Source organism: Takifugu rubripes, chromosome 15 (assembly GCF_901000725.2).
Source record: "Takifugu rubripes chromosome 15, fTakRub1.2, whole genome shotgun sequence".
In the NCBI taxonomy this organism is placed as follows: domain Eukaryota; kingdom Metazoa; phylum Chordata; class Actinopteri; order Tetraodontiformes; family Tetraodontidae; genus Takifugu; species Takifugu rubripes.
The window spans coordinates 2,076,983-2,104,645 of record NC_042299.1 but is presented as its reverse complement, the minus strand read 5'-3'; the positions used below and the strand labels follow the sequence as shown (position 1 = coordinate 2,104,645).

Sequence of the window (27,663 nt, the reverse complement as noted above, 5' to 3'; positions counted from 1 at the left end):
GCATATCTCTACACTCGTGGCCCTTGATGCTTAGCGTAGGGTCTCTCTGACCATGTGGGGGCCACGCACGTCCCAGCAGCTCCTTTTGGTGTCGCTGGCTGCAGGTGGTGGTTCCGTAGGTCCGGTGGAGGATGCACCGGAGCACCAGATTCTGAAACGTCTTCGACACCGTCCAAAGCTTCTTTCTCTACCTATATCCTCTGAGCCCATTATTGCCAATGAGGAACCACACTGACAAATCTATTTTTACTGTAAACCAACCACAAATTACGCAATTGGGTCATTTTTTTTGTTGGTTAAAAAGAACTAAAATTAGTTCCCACAGACCCAAACACCAAACAGGTGTTAATATGTTTTTATTTAAATATATGGACTATATGTGACACGATACTTATTGTCATTTGTAGTCCAACAGCAGGCTAATGTGGACGGGAAAGAAAATAATAATATAAAGAAAATGTTGCTGCTAGTTTACGATTAGTTTACATTAAACTCTATGACTAAAGCAACCTTTACATCTGCTCTAACCACAGCTTCCTGCATCTTGATGGTTGGGATGAACACCTCTAAATATACAAGTCACGGAATTAGAACGACGCGCCTGTAACACAGCCGTCATATTAACAGAAGCAAATATTTTTATAACGTTTTTATTAGGGTGGATCAGCTTGTAATGTAATCCCATCATAAAAAGAGAGAACGACAGTTGTGTTTGGATTGTGTTTGAAATGCAAACGAGCACCACATGAAATTATAAAGCAGTGTATTAATAACCCTCAATTCCATCAGGTGTGTTTTTTAAGATAGCTGCAACACAACAGGGGGGAACGTGTCATTTTAGCTGAGAAACAGTCATAACTATTTTCTTTCTTTTTGTTTTTAATCACATAAATGGTTATTTATACTATATATCTCTGTAAGGAACAGCAATGTAGATGCACCAGAGTAGCGACTGTGTGTAGACTGTGCACGTCCACATCTGAGTGCACGTCTGCACGTGTATGTGAGACACCATTCAAAGATAGACCGCTGGTGCTAGCTTCACTTCTTTTGGACGTTTGGGACATTTCTCCAACACACTAATCATCCTGATGAAACGGCTCAACCTCATCCGGATTAAACTGATCTTATTTGAAGATATTTGTTCTAATGTTTGTGGAAAATTTGCTTCTGTGCATCAACCAACCCTTCAGTTGGATTATCGAGGGGACTATTTTATTGCGCTGCCCGACGGCTACGATATTTACTGCATCATCATCTAAGGAGTTTTAATGATGTCACAGTGCCGTCGAGTCCCCATAAATATAGAAGATCTGAGCTATGGGTGTGCTTTATTTTCTAGGGATTTTCTACATGATTAGTTTAATATTTGTGCTCTTTATAAAGAGCTACATTTCCACCTGTGTTAATTTACCACGCAGATGTTGTTAGTTACACAAATACATACGTTTCTCCTTCCAACCCCTGATGGCACTTTTGTATATAATGTATAGTTTATCGCCCAAACATGTTGAGGGTGCGCACGTTAACACTCGCTGACACCTTTCACGTGCGCTCACTTGCATTTAGTCATCATTAGCATCCTCAGGGGTAAAATGTCCTCCACCCATTCGCCGTCTGACTGCAGCATCCTCTGCCACAAATCTGCCTCCTCTGGGGTGGAATCCATCCAGACCACGTCCACCCCATAACTCCTGCCTGCACAGAGAGGTTGACGTCAGGGTTCTACAGCCTCATCAGAACACTCTCTGTCCAAAGTGTCCTGCTTGTCTCACCTGTCCCCAAACCCAGCCTCAGACCTCCGAGGAAGTGGTTGCGGAGTCGGTCGTGGTCCCACACCGTGATCTCCACGCAGGCCTCTCGGAGGTCCTGGGTCCGGAAGCCGTCATACACCATGGTGTGGTTAAACATGGGGTTGGCCGTCCGCTTCACCACCCGTGTCTTCTGTCTGCTTTTCCTGCTGGTGTCAGGAAGGACGGCGCTGCAGTGGACGACAGGTACAGTCAAACGTAGCGACTTTGAGACCGACTCGCCAAAGCGTGAACGAAGGTTTACCATTTTACAAAGGGGTCGATAGTGACGCCTCTGACAGGAGGTAGATTCTTGCAGTCTTTCACCCAAATCTGCACTTCGCCCGTTTCCATCCCGGACGTCCTCTTACCTGTGGACACCGCCAGACCAGTTAGTAAACCCAGTTAGCGACCAAGGTCAAAGCACACCTGCGGTCCTCTCACTGTGGGACGTCTGTGGCAGGAATCTCACGGCGACTCTCATTTGTCCTCTGTCGTCCATCGAGCGCGAGCTAGGCGACGGTTGCGCCGAGGCCTGAAATGTTCCACCGAGACGAGCGTGTGAAGAGCACAGACACCAGCAGCACCGCCGTGGTCAGCAACACTCACCCGGGCCTGCAGCACGTATTCGTTGATCCGCGTGTTGCCAAAGTCCCACCCCGACAGGTCCACGTCCACCTCGCCCAGGAAATTGTTGCGTCCAAACGTGTCATTGTGCCACACAGACACATTCAAAGTCTGACTCTTCAGCAGCTCCAGAGGGGTTTTAAACTGCGGACGGATAAATTAGCAACGATGGCTTTGGCGCGCTAACAGGCGCCGCGAATCGGCTGGATCTTACCCGGAGGATCTCGTTAAAGGTGGGGTGAGAAGTCTTCTTCTTCACTGCAGTTTTCCTCTTCCCCAACTTGGATTTGTCAGGGAGAAGGTAACACTTCACATAGCTGTAAAACACATTGGACTGAATAGAGGACTCGGTGGTCCACGTGACACAAAATCCCAAATGTGTGAAGCCAGAGTGGAATGACGTAAAAGAGAAAGGTGAATATTCCAGGGAAACGCTGAACCGTACATATAAATGGTAAAAAAAAAAAACCCAGATCTACCGAGTAAAGTCGGCACTCTGGATTAAGGGAAACCAAGTTGTGGAGCCACCAAGGGTTCGTGTTCTCCATCAACTATGAGGTCAGTGCGGTCAAATGGTTTGAGTCTTGGGAATTTTTTCCCCTAGATTTGCTCACTAGAGCGGCGCAACGAGGGTCACGATTCCCTTTTGGTGAACTCTGAGTAGAGCCTGAGCCGGAACCTTCTTCGGGACTTTGTTCTGGAGTTAATGGGCAAGAACAAATGTTACAAATGATCCAAGAATAAATTTAGTCCAGCGTGTTTTTAGGTAATTCCCCTCCGTCACACACATTTCACCATGGAACGTCGGCCGTTTCCATGAGCTTTTGACTCGACCTGGGCACCACACCAGGAGGGCTGCTGGGTTAATCCCTGCTGCAGGGTAACCCGTGTACGTCTGCTACTACCTCTTACATAAACACAAGACTCACGGATCGGAGCGGTTCTTCTTCACGTCGGCCACAGCCAGATCCCTGCAGTCCACCACAAACACCTGAAACTCTCCGAGCTTCTGGATGTAGTTGACGGCAAACTGGATGCTGCCCTGGACCTCTAATTCCCCAAAGTCTGCAGGGTAGATGCTGCTGATGCTGCTGCTGATCTGCACGTTCATGAAAACAAAGGTGGAGATGTTCATCTATCAGCCTCCTTGGTCAAGAACCTCAGAGCTCGTTGCAGAAGCAGGTCAGTCTGTAAAAAAGGGAACAGCGTGTAGAATATGCTGAGCTCCACAGACGTACAGAGGACATGGAGTTCAACCCTGAGGACAAGCTGAAGTTGGACGCGGAGCTGCCTGTGTTTCTTCTGGGGAGGGCGGGTCCAAAGGTTCCGTCGCTGTCTGTCTGTTGATGACAACGAGGCGTCGAGATGAAGGCCGGACCACGGAAACACATACGAACACACTTGTCACTTGGCATAAAATGAGGTACTGCCAACTACAACGTGGATAAATAACAACAAGCTGAGTGTTGAACGGGACTTTTACCTCCTCCAGCTGAAGAAAAGGAACGGACAAACTGGACTTCATCTGCTTTGAATCTGAAAGATTCACATTTGACGGAGAAGAAATGACTTGACAACCGGTGCGTGATGCAGCTTCAAAGGTTGGTTGATTTTGTTTACCCGCATCCACACTTGGATTCACGTGGTCTTTGGAATAATCCTTGTTTCTCTCTTCACCTGAGAAGGAGCAGTGACATTATTCAGGCCCTCCTGTGAATCGCTGACAGTTATTGAGACTTTAAAAAGCAGGCAGAGAACACATGTAAAAGAAAGTCACCTGATTGTGATGTGAGGTTTTCCAGACTTTTGGAGGAAGCCATTCGCTTTGAAGGTGATTGTTTTAAGGGGGGCTCCATGGGGCCAGAAGCCTCCTGATGATCTGCCACAGACCAAACAGAATCAGCCATTTTTAACCCACTTGTTGCTAATAACTAGCTTGATCTTTGGTTTCTAAAGATGTAGAATAGAGCAGGATTTGACTGAGCATTTGTCTGAAACCTGTGGATCTGTGAGGCAGCAGCCTCTCAGATCACCTCTCTGAGTTTTATAAACTGCACGTCCAGATGTTTTTTCTCAGTGTGAAGACAGATGTTGATGTTCAAACATTTCCCAGTTTGAGGGACACTACTGGTTCCAGCCTGTGGTTGTACCTTGCTTGAGGTTTGCATCCGTAACCCGAACTCCAGAAGGAATGCCCTCTGTGGGGTCACTGAGGTCAGCAAAGGTAGACTTCTCCTGATTAAATGAGGGGACAAAGGCCTTCTCCTGGGGTCCAAGGTAGTGCTGATAATCCTGAGGAACACAGGCTCTGGCCAGGCATGGAAGGCTCTTCTCTGAGATGCTTCCTGGTTGTGGAGCAGTAGAACTTCCAGGACTGGTCACATATGAAACTGAACCCTCTTCTGCTTTTGGAGGCAAAGGAAAAGAGGAGATATCTGAGATGTTCTTAGCGTCTGCCAGCACTGTCTGCTTTGCTTGGTGGGAAGGACTCCTCTGTCTTGGCACAGGAGTCGGCCTTCCGAGACGCTCTTCGGGAATCGTACTTTGGACCCCGATGTTTATTGGAAAGGTTTTTAAGGGAGAACCTTTGAGTCTTGGAGTCTGCGGACCAGTTGATTCTCTAGGAAGGACCCTTGGGTGACAGGTCTTAGAGGGGCTCCTCCGGACCTCCTCCTGCTGCCTCTTCAGTTTTGGAGAGTGAGATTCACTGGCACTGAGGGGTCTCTCTTGTGACTGAGCCTTCACTTGGTGTTGGTGCTCCGTTGGTTCCAGATCCTCGCTGCCACCTAAGGTCCTCAGTGGAGATCTATCTGAGTTCCTCGAGATAGAGCAGCTCGCTTTATGTGGAGGTGTTTGTCCCAATGATGGCCTCAGAACAGACTGAGGGGTCATCAGTTTCTTAGTGAGTGTGGAAGATCTTGCCCCAGGTGTTGCATGTTCCTCCTCCTCCCCCTGCTTGCTAACCTCGACTGTGTTGCCAGCGAGGAAAGGCGGTGGAGGAAAGGCCCCTTCTGATGGGTCGTGGACGGCTTGAGAAGAAGGTGTCGATGCAGAGATGTCGTCTGGTGGCTGCGACTCTGTTAAGGAGTCGTCTGTTTCGTAGATGACGATGGGCTTGGCTCTATACACACCATCTTCTCCAGATAAATCCAGACTAGAGCCATTGTGGGGCGGATCATTCTGCTCAGGCGGATTCACAAAGTCCTCATTTATGATCTCCACACCAGAGGAGTCCAGTGGGGCGTGTGGAGCCTTGCCATCCGCTGAGGAGGCTGATTCTTTCGACGGGCTCTTCTGTGGTGCTGAAGGTGGCGCCGTTCTGCCCTCCGCCAACACAGCAGGTTTTTCTTTGGTTCCAGAACCTTGGGAAACACTCGGTTGATGCACAGGTGTGAGCACCTCTTCATGAGCTGGACCTTGAGCTTCTTTGGTTTTATCATCAAGTCCGAGGAAACCTTGAAATAAGCTTGAATTTGCGCTGTGTTCAGGTGGCTGCTTGGGACGTGAACCGGCCTCAACAAGGCCAGAGCTTTGCTCAGGAAGCTGACGGACTTGGAACCCGGGTTGCACATCTGCAGCCGTACCATCCTGAGAGTGACGGACTTCTTCTGTCTCCGCGTGTCTGGTGTCATCTTGGAACTGGAAAGCGCCTCTCTGGGCAACATCTACCAAAACAACAAGAACATACGTGGAGAACATCATGGAGTGTGATCAAGGTGACTGGAGTCAGGTGCCTTTTTCTGTTCCAACAACCTCATCAGATGAAAGTAAGACTCTTACCCCCGAGGAGCCGATAGCCAGCGACGTCCTCCTGTGGGAGGTCCTGATTTTTGCCTTGGAGCTCCTCATCTGTTGGACTCTCTACGAGAGGAGGTAAATCTGTCTGAAGGTCAAGACGGCCGGTACTCTCAAGGTCACCGCCCTCTGCCTCTGCGAGAGCCATGCGGTCCATGTCCAACAAAGTATGTTCCCCCAGTTCCTTTCCATCCCGCCACGCCGCCCTGGCAGGAGCATCAGTGGAGCTCGGTCTCACCTGCTTCCTGTCGCTGCTGCTCTCAGCGGAGGAAGCGGGCTTTACTGGATCCTGTGGGTCCAGGGGAGCGTGCAGGACGGCGCCGCTAGCAGCGAGGACGTGCTCGGGAACTCCGCGTGTGGCAGGAGTGATATTTTTTCGAGCTTCTGGCCTGTCTACCTCAGCAGAACAGCCCTGGCGACGGATGCTGACTGCCAAGTTTTCCGCCACTGGTGGAGGGTCAAATGCATTATGCATGAGCGCGCACGAGGCAAGGTCAGCTCGCGGGTCGGCAGCAGGAGTGCAGCTCTCACGTGACGCCAGAGGCCCTGAAAGAGCAAAATATCAGGTTTGACGCGTCACTGTCACGCTGTCTTTGTCCCGATAAATCACCTGCACTCATAAAAGACGTCAATATCGTGTTATTACTGCGTAATAACACAGAGTCCTGCCAGCAGGGGGCGCTAAACCTGAAGGGAAAAGTGCTACTCAGGCGACATACGAAAGAAACACAAAACGGCTTAGAATGCACGACTTTTGTCTGCGTCACGTGCACGCTTGTGTTTTTGTTTCTTCCTCATTAGGGGCTTAAAATATTGTTCTCAAGGTTTCTGTGAATGATTTCCAGCCGACTCAAGTCATGCAGCAGAGATTAAAGCTGTGGAATGTTTTTCTGTGTAATCCTCCAGCCAGTCTGGCAGCCTTTGCATAGGACGACCTCTGGGAAAACCTCGCAGGCCCGAGGAGAGACGCCGACCCCTCACCTGCGTCTCTCCTTCAAAATAAAAGCATAATCTGCGACGCTGACTTGAACGGCGAGGAGGTGGCGGGTTAAAGACTCACCCTCAGCGGCTCCGTTCTTCCCGCTGTTCCTTCCCTCCACCTCACTGTCGAACGGATTTCTCCTTTGCTTCAACACAATTTGACATGTGAGCTTGCGGGTTGGTTCCCGGGGTTTTCCGTGATGGTGCCGGATCAGAGCGGCTCTTACCTTCGGGGGGGACTGTGCCACCGGTGTGGGGGCATCTCTCGCCATCTCAGGGGGCTCCTGCCTTTGGCAACTACAGCGGCAGAGATCACAATAGATAAAATGCTTCTAATCATGGAACTGAAACTATTTGTGTTAGTTCCTCCAGTGGCGGAGTCGTCAGGACGGACGCACGTCGCGGTAATCTACCCTGCGGCACGTGACGGATCCCCAGAGCAGACAACACAATTAAAACCCTTAATGAAATCTAATTGGAATCAAATGTTTTCATGCTGATGTAAGGTTTAAGCGTTATTTACAACATCAATGTGTTGCGTAGCGACGCGAAACAGTGCCCTTCAAAATAAAAGCACGGCTTTTCAACAGCCATACAGGTGACAGCTCTGGTCTCACCTTTCATTGTTGTCCCGCCCCTGAATCACCTGAAGGGTGCCGCGGTGAGCAGGGGGGGTGAAGACGTCTTCATGTGCACTGCTGACCACGGGGGGCTTGAACATCTGCGTCAGCTCCACTGCAACACACGACACGACCGCTAGATGTAGCACGACCACGTGACCCAGGGTCACAGGACAGTTGCTAACTTGTGCGCTGAGCCAGAGCAGCAGCTCATGATGGGACAGGTCTGATCATGTCTGCACGGCGAGGGACTCACGTATGGTCAGGGGCTTCTGCGCCTGCTTCATGGACGCCCTGATGATGTCGGTGCTGTGAATGCGCTCCTGGTGCCGGAGCTGCTTGGTCTCGTAGAACCATTCTCCGGTCATGTACCTCAGCAGGTCCCGGTCACTCACCGTCTTCTGCAGGTTCCTGCGCACACGGCGGAGGCAAAGTCAGGTCGTCGCTCTTCAGAAGATTCATTTTGAAAGTTGATGAGGTGTTTCCGTTCTTCCTTTGCCTGTGAGGAGCCTGTGAGGACTTGAACCCCTGTTTGTGGAGTGGTGTGAATGTGTTGTGCTGAATCACTCACTGAATGCGCTGCTCTTCGGCCTTCTTCAGCTCCGCGTCTCTCTTCAGCACATCCTGGATGATCTCCTGCTCCTCCTCTGTCAGGAAACTCAGGTCGATCATGGTCGCTGCGCCCTGTGTCACCACGTTGGCTGGTCGTGTGGTTGTTCTTGAAGGTTCCTCAGGTCTGTCAGCAGCTCACGCGCAACCCATCGTTCCAGGTTTTGGACTGCTGAAGAACGGATGTTTAAGGCTTTTCCAGATGTTCTTCTTGATGGATTTACTAGAGTAGCTCATTTAAATTCTTCACTCGTGTCTCGTTTTTTTAAATTTGGCAGATGTTTTGTTATGACACCATGCGATTCTACACCTGCAACCGCATAATATTGATCCACCTTCAGGGAAGCCTGGTGGTGCTACGGGCAGGTTGAGGTTGTAGCTGCAGCTCATGACTGAGCTCCTCAGCAGGGGGTTTGGTCGAGACCAGAGGTGTCAAACTCTGGCCCGTGGGCCAGATTTGGCCCGCGATGTAATTATATTTGGCTCGCAAAGCCATACCAACTGACTATTAGAGCTGGCCCGCCGGTATTATCGCTTAAAGCGCATGTGCTAATACCACAAATACCAGAATGCTCTGCTGGTGTTTTGGTGTGAAAATCCACACTCCACATCAGCTGGTGGTGGTAATGCACCAGTATGTGGCTTGCCAACCACAAAGAAAGAGAAAGTAGTCATAGCGACCTTATATGCTAATGCTAATTCTGGCACTACCCCTCTGAAAAATAATTAAAGGCAGAAAATAGCACTTTTCTGAACAGGTAGGAGGCAGAATATCTGTTTAGATATGTAGATGTACCTGTCTGTCTTGTATGTGGAGTGTGTTCATTACAAGGAGAACAACAAAAGAGGACACTATAAACGCAACACCAAGACAAGCACAAGCTCCTGGAAATGACTCAAAGGTGCCAGAAAGTAGAAGAAATGAAAAGGCATCACATTTACATTACATTAACTTACAATGGCAAAAGATTTCTGTTGGAATTTAATTCAGAAGGCTGCAAATAAAAAGAGAAGAAATGAATGCCGGTGATGTGTGCAGTAATAAATGATATATTGTATTGTGTTAAGCTTTGCTTGTTCCATGTTCAGTTGTTGAGCAAAAGTAGTTTGGGTCCATATCAAAAGGTTCCGTGTTGTAGATGGAGGAAGATTTTTTTCAATAAATATCAATGTTGGCCTGTGACTTTGTCCCAGTTTTGAATTTTGGCCCACTGGGTATTTGAGTTTGACACCTCTGGTCTAGACTCTGAGCGGCTCTGCTCTTCACATGCGGAGCCTTAATCAGTCCGTCATAACCCAGCAACTCTGCTGTGGTCGGAGCAGAGAGTCTCTTCCCATTCACACCCTTTTCTTTTGAACAGATGCTCCTGTTCCCTATCTGGACACACCTGGAGATGTCAACACTCACTTTCTGGCCTGTTACCGTCATAAAGTGACTCTGTCGTGTGAATGTTGTTTATCGATGATCTGTGGAGAAGCGGAGCTGCAACATGATGCAGGTTTCCTGAGTTGATGTGTGATTAAGCCGGAAAAACTTATCTCTACCAAAGAATGTTGCGTGTCTTGTTGCTCAAGCAGCTGAAGAAAAGCTGAGCTACTTCCTTGTTGCTGTCGCATGTGATTTGACTTATTTACTCATCAGTGTCAGATGAAGCGCCACCAAAACCAGGTTACTGTGTCTTGAACAGTATCAGGAAAGACACTGAACTAATCATCAAACAGCTTTCACTTTGTTTCAGGCATTACATACACACACATATACATTTGTGCATGTGTGTGTGCCTGCGTGTGTGTTCTTAATTCCATTCTCCTTTTTAGATTTACAGCACTGCTGAATTTGTGTTTCATGTTTTCAGCTTGAAGTAAGTTGCTATTACAGACCTGTAGGAGCTGCTTAAATAAATAAGTAAATAATCACCAAAGTTCTAGAAAACTGTTCAACATCACGGCTCACAGAGATCTGGAGAAAAGGATTCTTCTGGAAACATAAGCATGCAAAACTCAATAGTTTTTTGACATAAAGAAGAAAAAGAATTCCCCCTACCTCATGATGTGGGTCCTTGGTGAGTCCAACGCAAACTGGGTCTGAGCGGCGAGTTTGAGTAAGATAGGAGGAGCTGCAGAGACGCAACGCCAGGGGGCAGTAAAGAGCTGGTGGGAGCAGCCCAGAAAAGCAGTGAAAGAACAGCGGGGAACAGCAGAGTTCAGCAATGAACAATGAAGAGGAGCAGAGCAGAGCAGGATAAACCAGAAGAGGGCAGGAGTCACCAGCAGAGGGCAGCAGAGAGAAGGATAAACCAGAAGAGGGCAAGCGTAACCAGCAGAGGGCAGCAGAGAGCAGGATAAACCAGCAGAGGGCAAGCGTAACCAGCAGAGGGCAGCAGAGAGCAGGATAAACCAGAAGAGGGCAAGAGTAACCAGCTGAGGGCAGCAGAGAGCAGGATAAACCAGAAGAGGGCAAGAGTCACCAGCAGAGGGCAACAGAGAGCAGGATAAACCAGAAGAGGACAAGAGTCACCAGCAGAGGGCAGCAGAGAGCAGGATGAACCAGCTGAGAGCAGGATGAACCAGCAGAGGGCAACAGAGAGCAGGATAAACCAGCAGAGGGCAAGAGTAACCAGCAGAGGGCAGCAGAGAGCAGGATAAACCAGAAGAGGGCAAGAGTCACCAGCAGAGGGCAGCAGAGAGCAGGATAAACCAGCTGAGAGCAGGCTGAACCAGCAGAGGGCAGCAGAGAGCAGGATAAACTAGAAGAGGGCAAGAGTAACCAGCAGAGGGCAGCAGAGAACAACAGGGGGCAGTAGAGAGCAGCAGGGGGCAGTAGAGAGCAACAGGGGGCAGGAGAGAGCAGCAGGGGGCAGTAGAGAGCAACAGGGGGCAGGAGAGAGCAGCAGGGGGCAGTAGAGAGCAACAGGGGGCAGGAGAGAGCAGCAGGGGGCAGTAGAAGACAACAAAGCAATATTGAGGGCCGAGAGCAGGGCATGAGTTGAGTTTTGCTTCCAACTTGTCACATCGTATGTTTCTAAAACTAAACTATGACGTGTTTGATGTAAGCAAATGTAATAGTAAATGTGTCATTTCTACTTTTATTTTTGACAGAAAATAATGTCCAGGAAAAGTTCAGCTGCAAGATTATAGAAAACCAGTAAAACAGCTTTCTGACAGAAGCCTCGCATCATGTGACATCATGTGTTGGGAGTAAAGCTGTAATTAATCTGTCCAAGGTAGTTTTCTCTGTCAACTGGACTGGGTTTCTTCTCTTGAAAACGTTTCGCCTTCTATCCAGAAGGCTTCTTCAGTTCTGTAATTAATCTGCACATTTCATAGATTTTATGAAAAAAGCAGCTAAAGTTATGAACCTTATCCATGTGCCAGAAGGGAGCAAAATCAACAAAGTGAAGTTAAGATCAGACCACCCAAGACAGCATCATATTGTTCTCTACTCACAATGCCAAATGTTTTAGTTGCTGTGTTCAATTAATGAACAATATTTGTAATTAGACTTCCATTTTCTGGGATTTCCTTTTGGCCAACAACCACAATTTGAATTGAATTAGAATCGCATGGTGTCATAACAACATTAATTCCTCCCAAATGATCAAGGCTCCAGTATGACAGGCTGGTTGTTTCCATAAAGAAAAAGAAAAAGGTTAAGGAGGGCAGGAGGAGGAGGGCAGGAGGAGGAGGGGGGGGGGGGGGGGGGGGGGGGCGTCTCAGTGACAGGATGGCTTCCATTAATTAAGGAATCCATTCATCCCAGCATCAAAGTCAACATCTCTGCATCTTCCTGCTGCATCTCAAATAAGAGGAAGTGGCAGCACAACAAAGTGTCCTCTGATTACTGCTGGAGACATTCGACCAAGCAGGACATCGTGGTTGGGTGTGTGTGTGTGTGTGTGTGAATACAGACAGCTGCACCTGTGGGTTCAGCAGCAGCTTCCTTGTGATGTGGATCACATACAGCAGAGGTCCTGACACTGGGAGGGGTGTCTGGACCTGGGGAGGGGTGTCTGGACCTGGTCTCTGGGTCTACCTACTGCGATCTTTTCATGGTTTCACCCTACTGATGCAAGTCAGCCACACTTCCTGGGTGTGAACCCACCCTGGGACAGGGACAGGTGGACAGGAGAGACCGTGACGGTGGTGGACAGAGCAAAGCCACCTCCTGGACCGGACGTGTTCAGGCTGCTGACGTTTTCAGCCGTGCAGGTCTGAAATGCGCCGTTTAATATTTGAACAATGACTCGAGAGCCTCCCTCCTTTTGGCTGAATGTAGCCCATAATATGCCGAGACGTGAAAAGAACGGCAGCAGAAACGGGACCGTGGAAGCTTGCACTTTATTGGAGAAAAAAAAACAAGAACAAAAATAGATTCTGTCAGATGCAGAAAATATGCTCAGTAAATGAAACAAGGGCCACTTTTATGTTCAGACCATCTTTCAGACCTGCCCCCACCCCTGTGGCCGATCAACAGCCCTCTCTGGGCCCCCAGGCCTCCACCAGCACCAAAAAAGTGGCTCCCGCAGGTCCCTGGTCCTGGCCTGCTCTGCCAAGTTGTGTGTGGATACAAATCTACTCCATGGTTCCAATCCCGTACATTTAATAATACAGTTTAATACCATATGCCAATAGAGCTACACAGGACGTTCTTCCCCAGGCCTACGTCAGGGGCCTGGTGCTGTCTTCAACGCCGACATCAGGGTTGCAGCAGAGCAGGAGCTGAAGCCAAGAGCCGCCTCCTGCTGCGACACCTAAAATGACACCGATTTAATGGAAGACCGTTGCCATGGTGGCGCAATGTTCAACGCTGGAACAGCGACTCGTGTTCCCATCTTGTTCTGATGGAGAAACATGATCTGAGCATTAAAGAGAGCCCGCACATTCATGGTTGGAAGGTGGCAGCCAGCGGTGTTGTTAAAGGTGAGCGTTACACACATGCCGTAAGCTGAAGAAGCACAAACGCGGGTTCCTTTACGTCGCCTCCAGCACAAATGAGCTTTCACTGATGGGAGAAATGACTCTTAATCCATAAAGAACTCTCATATATTGTCATCGTGACCTCTTGAGCCACGGGCGCATCGTTAAGCAGAGAGAATATTCAGGGCCCAAAGAAGCAAAACCATCTCTTTAAACTTTATATTAACTTAGAAAATCATCTCGGACACTCAAAATCAAATCTACAATCAACCGCATCCATGGAGAAAGCTGAAGCCCTTCAGCGAGGAGGGGGTCAGTGACTCTTACATTTACATTGAGTTATTGTCGGCCCCTCTGGAGGTAATTATAAATAAATACAAACCATACACAAGGAATGTCTACTGCAAACAGTACAAAATGGGGGGGGGGAGGTGTTCTCAAGAGGTCTTCCCAATTTTGTTTCTTATTCCGGGCATTTGAAAATAAAAAAAGAAAGGGTAATCATGATTGATAATCAAAACAAGACTGCCTCATTTGGAGAAGAGCGGAGAGAAAGCCGTCCTGGGCTCTCCCGGCCCTCCCGTTAACCCACTGGTCCCTGCGGGTGCCGTCCCCCGCCTGCTCCACGTCACGCCGATGGCCGCCGTCGCTCCACGCGGCGCGCTCCTCTCCCGCCTCCACGACGCACGCGCGACGAGACGGGCGCGACGTCCACGGTGTTGCCTCTCCGACGGCCGCGGCGGCTCCCGGTCGGCGGGATTCCTTCAGCAAGTCTTGTTGGGGGCCTTTGATTCTCAGTGAAATGTGAGTCATTGGAAGCAAATCGATCGTTCGCTTCGAGGGTGGTCGCAAATCTTCCCGGTTACATGAACTGCATCTGGAAAGAGACAAACATGAAGGCGAGCGGCACCTCGGCAGCTCCAGTGACCTTTGCTCTTCCCACCCCGACAGTTCTGACAACTCCTCTTTAGAGGGATTTGATTTGCTGACCCGGTTAAGCAAGCATTTCACGCTCTCTTATTTGACACCAGTTGTGCGTGTGTATTCGGAGCTCGGTCACCTGGGCACCCGGGTTGGTACCAAACGGGTTGGCTTGCCTGATCCCAGGCTGGGAGTAGAGCAGGCCTGGCTGTGTCATCATCATGGAGCCCATCTGAGGAGGCTGAAGGAAGAGAAGCATCATAGCGTGAGCGCACGCTACCAACGACTGGCTGAGCCCAGTCCCTGCCGACTTACCATCGCGTATGCCATCATGCCCGTCGGCGTGGTTGCGGGGAAGGCAACGACAGATGGAGCCTGGAGAAGAGAGGGGGAAAAAAAGCTTTCTATTAGAGAATCAGGACATTATGACTGGTTTCCAGAAGCCCCGTTGGAGTGGAACCAAGCTCAGCGGAAGCTTCTCCTGCCTATTTCTCCCGTCTCTGCTTCTGAGCCGCGTGGAGAGGAATATTCACGTACGCGACGTGAACGAAGCAGCCGTTTTTCCTCCTCTCCTCCTCCCTAAAACGCCCTCCACCTTAAGGTTTAGACCCCTCAGATGCGAGTTAAAAACGAAACATTTCCGTCCACGCTTCGACGCCAGCGCGTGACTGGAAAGGGAAGCGGCGGAGGGAAGAGAAAGGGAGCGGCCGGGGGCGCAGGTGCGACGCTCCCCCGCGGACGCAGATCACTGAGGGAGCTCCTCTGTGCCTCCTTCCTTCTCCCGCAGCGACAACAAACCCAGATTTGTCTGGAGGAGGGTTCCGTTTCATCAGCGATTCAACCGCCGAGTCGGACGCGGCGGCGGTGCCAAAGCGGGAGCCTCCGCCACAAAACGGAGCCTGTCTTGATGCTGAGAGCTTTCCTTCAAACTCTTTTCTCCCCGACACTTCCTGGAATACAAACCATGCCTTTCAAACCGGGAGCGTGACGTCCTTCCCAGGTGGGAGCAGCTACAGGCTGGACGACGGCTGCTGCGCCCCCTAGAGGCCAGCGCGATGGACATTACGGCGCTTTGCCACCCGCCCCGCTCATCCGGGGCTGATGGTTACCATGTTTGCAGGGTTCCAGGTGGTGGAAGGAGCCGTCTTGGGCTGCCAGTTGGTGCCGCCCGTCAGCTTCCTCTCCCCAGGCTGGCTCCAGTGAAGATCACTGCAATGATTGAGCCACAACGCACATGAAGTTGAGTCTGCAGCTCTGCGCGAGGGGGGTGGACGGAGGCGCTGCTTGGGTGGACTTACTTCTTAGCTGTCCCATTGCTCATCCCCAAATCTGAGGAAAACACAAATACAGCTCAGTTTTCCCCCAATAATTGGTCAAGATCTGATCATTGGTCCAAGTTTTCCACTATTCTTGGTAATTATTTGTGCAGGGATGCAAACTTACTTCCAACAAGGTTGGCTAGAGATGAATCCAAGTCGTTGGACACCAGTTTGTGGGGCTGCTGGCCATTTAAGGGCGTGCTCTGGTTGGTTAAGGACGTGACTGTGGGTTTGAGGATGCCGCCTAAAACGTCTTAAACAAAGGGGGGACGAGGAGGAGAGGGGTGGGAGAGGAAGGGAGGAGCCGAGAGAAGATGAACCCACAACAGAGGCGACACGACGACACACACACACACACACACACACACACACAGAGAAAAGCATGAGCATGAATGGCACAAAGGCAGAGCTCATAAAAAATAACACACATGGATCCAGTCCAGACTGTGTGAGAAGTGTGTTGAATCAACTCACCCAATCATGCATATGCCATGCAAAAAGCCAAGGCCCCGGGGAGTGAGTGTGTTTTACCCCAGGACGAGGAAAAGGAGAAAAAAAAAGAAATCAATAAATCAGAAGCCGTGAGACTGTGAGCAGCACGGGACCCAGTGAGGGTGGAACGCCTTTCTTTTCCTTCTCAAACTCGTCAGGGCGCGTTACACACACCGGTATTCGGTCCAGAGCTGAGACACTGCTGCGGTTTTATTGACGGTGCCTCATTCACAGCGAGTGGAGCACAAAATAAAAGAGCAACCAAAGGCAGCTGATGGTGGCCTGGTGGGGGCAGAGCGATGGCAGACAGGTGGCAGGAGGGTGAAACTCACCTGTGGACTCCAGGTTGTTGGCGTTGGTGTTGTTGCCAAACACCGAGTCAAAGTCAACGTTGAGGCTTTGAGAGTTCTGGGGCTGCTGGGGCGTCGGGGAGGCTGGAAACCCTGAAGACGGAGAGAACAATCAGCCGCCGGGGTCACAGAGGTCAGCAGCTAGGTTCCCCTAGTTGGGTTTTATCTTTGGTAATGGAGGAGGATAAATGGGATCCTGGTCTTCAGAGGCACATTTGTGGAGGCAAGTGGTGGCAATTTATATTCCCAGAGGCCAATATCATGGCAACTTGAAATTTTATATTGTTGACCCATCTTCATTTTTACATTCTGTCACTTAACATACACAAAAATGTCACTTTTAATCATTTTCAGACTGTTTCACTGACTCATTTCACTTCATCCACCACAAATAAGAGTTCTTATGAAGGACTTGATGAGCAACTTCTCTCTTAAACTCCAATTTGGACTTTCCAAACGGAGAGAAATCTCAGCTTACTCTTTCATTTTGACGATATAGCTGTTGCATTGTGCTTTTGAGCGTTTGTCACCGTGCTGCATGTAAAGGAAAAGTAAAATAAACAGGTCTATGACTGAATAGTCGCCTCCCCAGAAGTCCCCAGAAGAAAAATACAGCACAAAAGCAAAATTCACAGAATTCCTCAGCCCGAAAGCTAAACTGGTGCAGGTGATTTCCCATCTTAACCCCAGTGTACGTACCTCTGAACAGACCAGCTAAGGCAGGGGGTTCAGATTGGAAGAGAGCAGTGTTTCTATAAGGGTTTGTCCCACTGAAGGAGTCTGACAGCAAGCAGAAAAAGAACCAGATAAAAAGAGAACACGGAGGAAGCAGGGGAAATATTTAAAATCAAGCCAAAATCAATAGCAGTGAACATGGCAGCAGGAAAGCCAGGCACCTCTGGAAATGGGGGAAAAGGTTTTAGGACGTGATCAGATCCCTTAAATGATGGGGCTAACCCTCAGGAGTGGCAGCAGCTGGCAGCTAATCCCAAACAGACACATGCAGCCGCGTAGAGGACAAAGCAGCAGGTTCTAATAAGAAGTGTGACAGTTCAACCAATCCATGATCCACAACAGAACCTGGCAGCAAAGCACCAATGTGGGGAAAACTAAAAACAGAGGAAAAAATGGCTCTTAAAAGCAAAGATGCTAAAAAGAAAAGCTTTGTCTGGCGTTAGCATGCTAATGAGACACATTTCTATATTTGTACCTCAGAGTTCTGTGGTCTCAGCACTGAACATGTGAGCATGAAGCTCAGTAGCTCCAATTTAAAGAGGCTAAACATCCATCAGTCAGCGGCTGCTCACCAACATGTTGAATTATGCAGCATGTTATGCATTTATGACACTAACGCAAGCTAATTTTTTCCCCACAGACTTATGCTGAATAATTAATAATAAAAATACTCCAACAACCTACAGACAATCCCCCCCTTCCCCTAAAAAAGAAAGATTTTTAGAATGTATTGGAAAAGGTGTTATTAGACTGACACATTCAGGATTCAGACCCTGAGCTTTGACACTTCCTGAAAGGTAGCGAGGGGCTCCGTTACAGCCGAAATCCTCCCAAAGTTTGGAGAAAAAGCACCCAAACGACTTCCAGAGGGTGAGAAATAAGATTCTATGATCATCTGAGCTCAAACTTTAGGGCCGTAGTTTTAAAACCGCACGTTTGGGGGAACCAGATTAAGCCCTGATCCAAGGAGTCGAGGACCCCAGACAAAGGTGTCCAAACAGGACAACTCTGAATGTCCGGAAGCGGCCTAAGAGATACAAATGGTTGCCCGGCAACAAGCCTCATCCAATCTAAGAAATCTTTAGAAGATCTGCAGGGGAAAAATGGCAGATTATCCCCAAAGTGAGGTGTAGCATCAAGCCCAAGAAGACCAGAGGTGATGTTGTAGAACTTCCTGACTGTTCTTGTGTGAAGACGACCCATCACAGTAGCGGGGCGCTGCTAATCCCAGCTTAACCCTCCCGAGTGACATTAAAAGGGGGGAGTTATAGCGCCCCAAAACCACTTCAGACACTCCCTCGGTTGCTTTTCATGCTGCTGCGAAACGTCGTGCACCTCAACAGGCAACGCAAGCTGCATCTTTATGCTAAAATGCTGTGCAGGCACAAAATGGAAACACATGTAGTGATGGCTCATCCCACCCAGCGCTTCATTATTAGGTGTCCAAGAGGACAGGCTGCCAGAGTCCAGGGAAAAAGCAGTGGGGTGGACAGGATCGACAACAGGGAGAGGGAGGAAAGGATTTGGAATGGGTTCCTCCTCAGCTTCTGTAGAAGAATTGAAAGGATCTGAACAGGAGTGGAGACAATAAAGAAAGGCAGACAGACATTAAAATGCAGTGACGAGTTCAGGAATTTGAATAGATGACGTGAAGGGAAACGGTTAGTGATGCAAATGATGAAACCCAGACGACAACAGCGATGATAAAGACCCATTTACAGCGTAACGCCGTTCCCCGAGTTCCAGCTCCGAGCAGCAATAGCAGCAAAAAGGCTGACCAGTAAATCCGCCCCAAAGAAACTGATCACCACAGGTGAGCATATAACGTCCTCTTAACCAAAATCATAAAATAACCTTCCTTATAATGACAATATCGCTGTAAAATCGCTAGCGTGACGTCTCTTTTAGGAGGTTGCGCTTTAGGACGGTGTCATTTTGGATGTGATGGGGCTATAAGAAGTCATGACTGATGGTCAGCTGATGGTTTTCTGATCACGCGGCCTCAGTCGGCCCGTTACGCCGCTTTACCGCATCCAACATCAGAATAATCCGGCTCTTCCCAACCCCGCTGCTGCTCCGAGTCATGCTGATCTCCTGCACTGACCGCTGCCACGCTCTTCTGACAGACACACCCATGTGTGTGTGTGTGTGTGTGGTGAAGCTGCCTCAGGTGGTCCAGAACATAGCAGCAGCTCTGGTCTCCACCAGCCTAAGCAGGCCCACGTCTCCCCACTGGCTACCTGGAGCTGCCCCCATGAACCTCAAGTCCCTGACCTTCAGAGTACGTGAAGCTGTGTGTGTGTGGATGCATCAGGTATCTAGACCCAAGCGTGGCCCAGCAGCGTCCTCACCTCCCCATGTGTTGGTGGCAGGGATGGACAGAGGCTGCTGGAACGCTGGTTGCAGATCCAGCAGGTCATTTGCTGCTTTCGAGTTGCTGGAGGAGACAAGCAGGAAAACAAGGACACTAGTTACTGTTCCACTAGTTACTCATCGACCAAACATTCATGACAAAGCACAGTCCAAAGAGCAGCTCCCATTAAATCCCATGATTCCAAAAGCCTGGGATTGCAGGTTTGTCCTAATTTGTTCTCTGCTCTGATCGCCGTCACTTTAAAAACATCCCAATTGTGCCCGGGAGAGACTTTCAGAGGTCAACCTGGCCTCACCTGTTGGTGGAGCTGGGAGTAGAGAAAAGGTCAATAACTGGGACCGAGTTGACGGTCCCACCTGCTGTAGAGACAGGGGACGAGTCTGTGGTCGCTATAGCTGGATTCCTCTGGAGCTCCTTCAGACGCTGTTCCTGGAATTAGTTTGACAGCAGGATAATTACTTTTCCTGGACAATACAGCAGGACGTCGTTTTTAAAAGGTGGTTGCATCATGTCCTCCCGTCTATTCGCATCTTTTAGATTCAAACATTAGCTCACAAGTGTGGAAAAGGACAGTTTTCTGGACGGGAAAAGGAACATTTCAAAGCACGAGTCGGCTTATTTGTCAGTTTACTCTGGCTAATGCTAATGCTAATGGGCCACATCGATGGATGAGTGCAGCATTTCCCACCCTGACACCAGCAGCCTCAGGAACCTTGTGTTGGGTGACTGGGTGAGGAGTTTGGTGGGGGGGGCGTACTTTCAGTGCTTTCAGACGAGCCTGCTCCTCTTCCAGCGCCGCCTGTCTTTCCCTCTCGTCCACTCTGGTCAAGGACATGCCCGTGTTGGCCAGGGAGGACACCGCGCTGGAGAGCGTGCTCGCCCTGAACAAAAGATGGCGTTTTCACTCATCAGTGACACCGGAAACAAACGTCTTGAGCATTTAAATTCTGATATTTTTTTTGAAAGGCACTAAATGAAGCCGAAGAGTTCTTCAGCCTTTGGTGCAGCTAAATGAAACAGCCATATAAAGAGAGTACAGACGCTAGCAGCTAATGATTAAACCATAAGAATACCTGCTCGCTGCTGTTGAATCCTTCACTTTCTTTCCCTCTAAGGAGGCCAAGTGCTGCTCCAGGGCGTCCAGTAAGCTGCTGGGGGCCTGGCATGAACGTCAGTCACACATTAAATTTCATGAGTCCGATTCGACAGGTCTTTGGAAGAAAACGTGAAATACTGAGGCATGCCAAGTCAGAGCGACTCCAGACCACAGAGGGAGAGAGAAAAGGTTGAAATACTTACACAAACTGTAAACTGAAAATGGAGCAGTAGAAAGAAGGGAAAGATACAGAAAATAAAGGTGGTGACAGTCAAGATGACAAGAAATCGCTCTAATTCCGGGTCACTTTGATAAGATAATATAAGGTATAAAGGCAACGCAGGGTCAAAATAACACCTAAGATCACATGGCACACTTTACAGATCACTGTTCTGTGCAAGATAAGGTTAAACCGCTGATTCACACCTTTATTTGCTGTATGATGTGCACGGTTAAGAGGGGGGGGGGGGGGTTAGATCAGCAACATGCATGGCCTGGCTAAAGCAGCACTCGGTGCTTCAACATATCCTGTGTTTTGGAGGTCACCCGACGACGAGGCCTCATGCTCCATGTCTCTTCCCGTGTACTGAAGCTGCAAACCGACCCGCGTCTCCCCAGATGCCGTACACGTCACATCAACGAGCGTTAATCGAGTCCCATCGGCGAAGCAAGCGAATGGCGCGAGGCCGAGATCAACGCAAAGCTCGGCCGTTCCGTGTCGGGACTAACCTGAGACAGGTCCGGGATGTCCCCTCGGTCGATGCCCACTTGCTGCAACAGGACAGAGGCGTCAGGGTACCGGCCGTTACGATCGGACCCGCGCGGGTCGACGGCCGCTCCGCTTACCTCTGCCACCTTCAGGAACTCGGAGATTCTTGTCATTCGGGTGAGGAACTTCTTGTAGACATCCAGTCCCTCTTTGCACTGGACTTTCTTCATGTCAAAATACTTCTCTATCAACAGCAAAGCACAAAAGCGGCAGTGAGGATTCCTGTTTAAGGTTCTGTATGTCGACAGCAGCGTTAAAAGAGTCAGAGAGCAGCAACATCGGCCTAAAGCTGCATTCTTCCAGATTAGTTGACCCTGAGGTTTGCCCACCAGTGCATCATCTGCCCTCGTGGATCTCTCTGATCACCTTGGAATCAGTTTCTGACCTCTGTCATCGCTCTCTGCGGTTCAAAACGGGGCAAAGTTAGCGTGAGCGGCCGTCGGGCTTGAGCGTTACCCAAGAGGTTGATGATGCCCTCGTTGTAGGCAGCAAACAGCCGGATGGCGTCCTTGAAGAGGAGCATGAAGGCGGCGTTGATCACACCGTTGGTGAGTTCATTCGCATTCACCTGCGAAAGAGGCAGAAATGGGGAACGTTGAAGACCGGGGGAGGGGGGGTGGGTGGGGGGGGGCATTAAAGCGGAGTGACTGACACACAGGAAGCACAGGAAGCTCACATTGAAGTCCAGCAACACGTCCATCTGGTTCTGGATGATGGGGACGGTCTTGAGGAGTTTCTCCGTGCTCATGGTTCTCATGACGCCGTCGGACCTACAGAGGGGGGGGCAAGCTGGTAAAGCTGTCTGTAACCATGACAACCTGCACGGATAAGATGAGCACAGCAGCTACGCTACTTTCCCCATTTGTGTATTCATTAACTGCCACTTTTGGCAAATACGTAGTTAATAATTATGCATATTTTGTGACTCGTTTGGCTTATTTAGCTATTTTAGTGCATAATCCAAAAAGATAGATACAGAATGAACAACAACGCGTTCATAACAGGTTTCCATGGTCTTACCCCCTTTTCACTTTAGTGAAATCAAAGGCAACTTGTCTGTAGGAAACCGCCTTCTCGTTCAGGTAGCGGCTGTACCTCCGGATGAACGTCGACATGTCGTAACCTGCGTCGGGAGGAGGCCTGGCGGTTAATCAGGACCTCATCCAGCCAAACATTGTGCCCAGAGGATCAACTCCATACCTTGGAGGCCGCTCTTGTCCAAAAAATTACTGAGGTTGAATAGTGTGTTCCTTGATGCCAAATATTGGATAAATCTCTAAAAAAGAAAGAGGTTGAAAGATGAGCAAGCGTGCAGAGGCCAAAGAACCTGCAGCAGCGTGGAGGGATGAGCGCCGACCTCGTTGCCGTAGACCATCAGATTGTGGGTGGCGGTGAGGGACTTGAACACCACCACCCAGCTGGTGTTGGCGGTCCTCTCAAACAAGGTGTCGGCCAGCTGAGGGATGTTCACGTTCATCTCGTTGGTGCACTGAATCAAATCTGAGGAGTAACGAGGAATAAAGCAGGAATTCAGCGTCGTGACCGCACACGTGGCGCCTTCACGTGATCTATGACAGCTACAGTACTCCGATTTAAGGACGTAATTGCACAGAGCGATTGCTAAAGAAAGGGTTGGGATGAGCTGTAGTGTGTCTAAACGATGAGCCAGCATTATTGGCGGCGACACAAACGTTCTGCAGCGGCAGCACAAATGATGCCGTAACGCTCCGAATTTCAGGGGATTCTGCCGAGTCAGCGCGCACTAAAGACACTTCCTGAACTCGAACCCGAACCCGCCGGAGCTTTATCTCAATTCTAAAAATCAAACCACAATTTTCCAGAGTCGCGCAGGCCTACTGCCAAGGAAGATCCCAGTTTTCCAATATTCATTCCCACACAGCGTCAATAGCTATTTAAGCAAATCCGATATTTCAGGCTACATTTCTTCTTGTGTTGCCGGGCGTGTTTTTATCCAGGCGTGTATGGCCACGCATCGCCACGGCCACGCTGCCAACACCTAGCGTTCACCCTGGTGGGAGCGGCGGCCGCGCCACCATCCAGCCCTGTTTACACGGCTGGTCTATGGATCTTTTCAGTGTTTACTCCAGGCCGGACAAAAGGCTTTTTGCTTTTTACACGCACAATAGTGCTACTCATGTGCAAACAAAAGCCTTTTCAGACACATCAGAAACAGGTCTAGTGGCAGTTGGAAACCCACAAACTTCCTCTTGTTTTGTGCGTTCAAATCGCTAATATTGGACTCTGGTATATGCTAATTACAACCTAGAAATATAAATATTTAATCTTGTTTAACAAGAAGTGGAGAGAATCACGTGGATCAAAAGAACAAACCGCCGTGAGGTGACATCAGGAAAGGCCAAAGGAGGCACAGCTGTAAACAAAGAGCAGTAAACACATCGTTTATGGAGGAATTTCCATTAAAATGACACGGAAACGGAACGTGACGCTGACAGCGATGGTGACGCGCTGACGAGGACGGCCTCCCTCCGGCTGCACCGTCTGGTGGCGCCAACAGCTTGCAGCCCCTTCGGCCTCTGGACGCCGCCGTTAGAGCTGCAGTAAAGTTCTGGTGACCCATTTCAACCAGCATGTGGCCAAAGATTCCCGTTTGTGAAACAGCCACTGGGAAGAAAAACCCGCACACTTCCCTAAAACACATTCAAAAGGGAACTGAAACCGTTGAAGATTAAAAATAATTTCCCTTAACGTCCTTCTTACCAAATACCCATTTAATGGTTCTGCAACCTCTGAGAGGTGCGGCCGGTTCCACCAGAACTGGTCTCTGATGCCGAGTAAAAGTGGGTATTAATGTTGGGAATAACGGAGGAGCATTCCCAGCTTTAACCTTAGAACTCATTCAGAAAAGGAGAAGCGGGGCCGAGCGTGATCAACCGTGATCACCGGGGAACCACGGCAGAATCAGAGGTGCAGATTTACGCTGCTGTGTGACCCGTCACAGTCCGAGACAGATTCACGGAACTCTAAAGGGGGAAAAGCAGGAAGCGTTTCATGCTCACATCTGTCAAACCACAGACAGGTGAGACTACAAAAGCCCCACGGATGATTAATTAGCGACCTGCGCTACAGACGCGAGCTTCATGACGGAGCAGCGGGTTTGCTTTCCTGGCTTTGCTGAGCACAGCTCCTTCCTGGGAGGATGACGCCCAAGCCACTTCAATCGGGGTGGAAATGATGGAATGTCAAGATAGCGGGATTGCTTGTGTTCTTGCATGAGTGTAATCAGCAGGATAATTGTCAGGAAAAGGGTCAAAAGTGTCCCCGCTGCTAATCTCACGTCCCATCGGTCCGGTCCCCTCGGACCCGGTTACGCAAGGACTTCCTCCCAACGCTTTAAGAACAAACGCTTCCTGCTTTGGGAAGCGTCTGATGGGCAGAAAAGCTGAAATGGAGGCGCAGCGTCACTCCCACCTCTACGAGGACACGCACCTCAAATATACCTCATCAATAGTAGAAGCATTCAAATCCCAACGTCCCCGACCTCTGAAACAAACCTGTTGGTTCTGCCCCACATTGGCTTTAGAACGGGAACGCTTCGGGAAAAGATACATTTGCTGATCAATTTAAATGCTGGAATTCCTCCTAGTTTAATAGCTCATTACTGAACGGGGATTGAACTGGGATATTCGGCATCCTGGCGTGGCGTAAGGCGCCTGCCGGGCGTCCCAGCCACCGTCCCGGGTGTCCGACCCAGTGGAGATTAATCCAGTGACAGAACTGCTGAGAAGAGCCAGCAGGAAGTAGTCAGAGGCCGTGGTCATGGATCCAGACTGGTCTAAATAAACCCAGTTATCAACCGGTACTATTAAAGCTGGGTTCATGTCGTCACTGGTGACACGTCAGGCCTTCGACCAGCAGAAGCACCTGTCAGAGGCAGAGCATTCTACAGCCACAGAACCAAACCCACAACCCACCGATAAAGCAGGCAAGGCAAGAACGAGCTCTTTCAAGGTGCCAGCGCTCCATTCCGAGCTACTTTGCATAGAGGCCAGGATATGGAAAAGGCTCAGAGCCTCCTGGAAGCTTTAAAGTCTACATCAACTCACTGACATTTTAAAAAAAAAGGGGGGGGGGGATCACACATTTATTCACGAAAAACCCCCACTAGAGCAGGAAGCTGCCGTAAAGGTTAGCTGCTGCTGGGTGACGGTGCAGCGCTAATCTCACGCGCTCGTGCACTCCTGACGGACCTTTGAGCAGGCGGGTCAATGCAAACGCACCCTTACGTAAGAGCAGTCATTACTGGGTGGGGGCGGGAAACCACAAAACGGTACGTTGCCATACAACGAGAGCGCCCACTGGTCCCACAATAGACAAAATACCATTAAGGACAACTCATAACAATAAACCCAACGTCCAAAATCTGGACGTGGTCATCGCCGTCACGCCTAAAGTGTAACCAGGAGGAGCCCCAAACACCCGTCATACCTGGCGGGTCAGGAAAGGGCAAACGAAGAGCCCCATTCAGCCCTCTTGAATCTCTGGGACCGCTCTAAATTAAACTGGACCAACTCATTTCCAGCTGACGACGCTCCAGCCGCGAGCTCGTATAACCATTAGTAACCATTAACGATGGAGGCCAGTCATGTTAATGGTTTTCTGCCATTCACTGAGCCCCTGCCGGGGTCTCTGGCTGCCACCTTTGCTGCTTAATAGAGTTTGACACGCGGCACGAGGCCGATTGGGTCCGAAACAAACCGCAAACTGCAAATGGAAGACGATTGTGAACTGGATTAGAGTGCACACGTGTCCTGAAATCAGCGGGTCTCCCCGCTTTCTGAATATGAACGACCCTCGTGGTGACGCCGGCGGACGGAATACGCCAACACGTCTGCCCACGACTGTTCCCTTCTTCTTTTTTTAGCTGAACTTCGTCACAGAGGTCTCGGGCCGATTTTAAACAGATTAAAAGGAGAAAGTGAGAGCAGTCAGGAGTAAAATAAGAGTCCACTTCAACCTTACAAACCTTACTGGGACTCTGCTCAACACCCGTTTGTTGGGTGGACTTGTTTCCTTGATAAAGCTCCAAGTCAAAGTCCACAAAACCTCCTGATGTATACAGACAAGCTGAAAAAGCCAGGCTGGAAGGAACAGTGGGCTAAATTGTATAATGCTGAATACTATATCAGTCCCACAGGTATGTCCGGGTACCTGGTAAATACCAGAGATAAAGGATTCTCATTTAAATCTGCGAGTCTGACATAATAAAACAGATCAGTGGGCTTGAGAACTGAGCTGGCAAACTTTTGCCTACTTTAAATTGTTATTTTGGTGCTTTTTCAAACCCCCAGACGGCTACAAACCCTCTGAAACTGACTAAAGATGCACTTTAGTTGCTAATATTCTGTAAATGTTCAGGTTAGCGTTAGCAAAGAGCTGCTAAACTGTCAGCTGACAGCCAGGAAAAAGGACAAACACGTCTGCAAGAATGATTTACAAAATCAAACCCGAGGTTTATTAGACACCTCCGGCATTAAGCCGTGGGGTTTAGAATAATATACTATGTTAATAAGTCAATAAATTAAAGCAGGCTTGCTGAAAGCGCAGGCCTCCTAGCCACAAAGATAGCATCCACATGTCGATGATAACCAATAAAACAGCCCCGAGCAGCCGAGGATCATTTAAAAAGCCCACTACAGCTCCAAAAGCTGCCAAAAAAGCAGAATACTTACAATCCAAGTGCTTCTTTTTAGGCCCCATGATTTCGTGAGTGGTCGCCTTGCACACAGTCTTGGTGATGGCCGAGCCGGTGACACTGTGCTGGGCAGCGGTGATCCGGTCCGTAATGCTCTGTCCAGACATCCTGGGCTCCGAGGGTTCGATCACAACACGACCAAAACCAGCCTCGCTTCGATGGATCCGCACTCCGAGCCTCGGCGCTACCTGACAAAGCTGGAGACGAGTGGAGACAGACGGGGGGGACAGACGGAGGGACGGACAGACGGAGACAGAGAGGACGAAGACAGGCGTCACAGCGGGCTCGGAGAGCAGATCGATGCCCGGCAGAAGGGCAACAGAGCCGCACACACCTGGACAGCACCTGTCTGTGAACACGACGAGATAGTCACCACGAATTGGGTCGAGTCCTGGCGTCCACACGGCTCGTCTCCTCTTCCCGGACTGCTCGATCAGCGCAGCGGCTGCTGACACTAATGCGGACTGGTGTCAGCTTCCGGCGGGATTTCACAATAAAAGACCCGCCGAGTGGCTAACGAACCCAAAGAAAGAA

At 49.6% G+C, this 27,663-nt stretch overlaps 2 protein-coding genes across 27 annotated transcripts; both read right to left on the bottom strand.

Moving 5' to 3' along the window:
• Positions 1-634: 634 nt before the first annotated feature.
• Positions 635-10,670, bottom strand: sytl2a (synaptotagmin-like 2a). Of its 4 annotated transcripts, none has more exons than XM_011619136.2 (19): positions 10,467-10,670; positions 8,385-8,594; positions 8,070-8,224; positions 7,811-7,928; positions 7,421-7,490; positions 7,273-7,339; positions 6,198-6,758; positions 4,568-6,082; positions 4,195-4,296; positions 4,038-4,094; positions 3,901-3,953; positions 3,656-3,757; positions 3,347-3,516; positions 2,632-2,734; positions 2,400-2,561; positions 2,235-2,325; positions 2,056-2,161; positions 1,776-1,981; positions 635-1,698 (listed from the first exon to the last, which is right to left on the bottom strand). In XM_011619136.2, the coding sequence occupies exons 2-19, from the start codon at positions 8,483-8,485 to the stop codon at positions 1,556-1,558; spliced, it is 3,882 nt and encodes a 1,293-aa protein (XP_011617438.2). In that variant the 5' UTR covers positions 8,486-8,594; positions 10,467-10,670; the 3' UTR covers positions 635-1,555. The 4 variants fall into 4 exon arrangements, with proteins under 4 accessions (XP_011617438.2, XP_029704769.1, XP_029704771.1 ...); XM_029848909.1 differs by having other exon boundaries at positions 8,385-8,591; XM_029848911.1 differs by having other exon boundaries at positions 6,002-6,082; positions 10,467-10,669.
• A 2,335-nt stretch (positions 10,671-13,005) lies between these two features.
• On the bottom strand, positions 13,006-27,621 carry picalma (phosphatidylinositol binding clathrin assembly protein a). Of its 23 annotated transcripts, none has more exons than XM_029848230.1 (23): positions 27,464-27,621; positions 27,107-27,326; positions 22,753-22,895; positions 22,596-22,671; positions 22,416-22,518; positions 22,072-22,165; positions 21,852-21,963; positions 21,473-21,579; positions 21,356-21,397; positions 20,830-20,841; positions 20,604-20,689; positions 20,219-20,411; positions 19,826-19,959; positions 19,508-19,593; positions 18,578-18,724; positions 17,121-17,201; positions 16,404-16,514; positions 15,704-15,832; positions 15,559-15,589; positions 15,370-15,469; positions 14,576-14,635; positions 14,400-14,501; positions 13,006-14,216 (listed from the first exon to the last, which is right to left on the bottom strand). In XM_029848230.1, the coding sequence occupies exons 2-23, from the start codon at positions 27,234-27,236 to the stop codon at positions 14,202-14,204; spliced, it is 2,094 nt and encodes a 697-aa protein (XP_029704090.1). In that variant the 5' UTR covers positions 27,237-27,326; positions 27,464-27,621; the 3' UTR covers positions 13,006-14,201. The 23 variants fall into 23 exon arrangements, with proteins under 23 accessions (XP_029704090.1, XP_029704094.1, XP_029704095.1 ...); XM_029848234.1 differs by having other exon boundaries at positions 13,006-14,210; XM_029848235.1 differs by having other exon boundaries at positions 15,704-15,823.
• Positions 27,622-27,663: the final 42 nt, after the last annotated feature.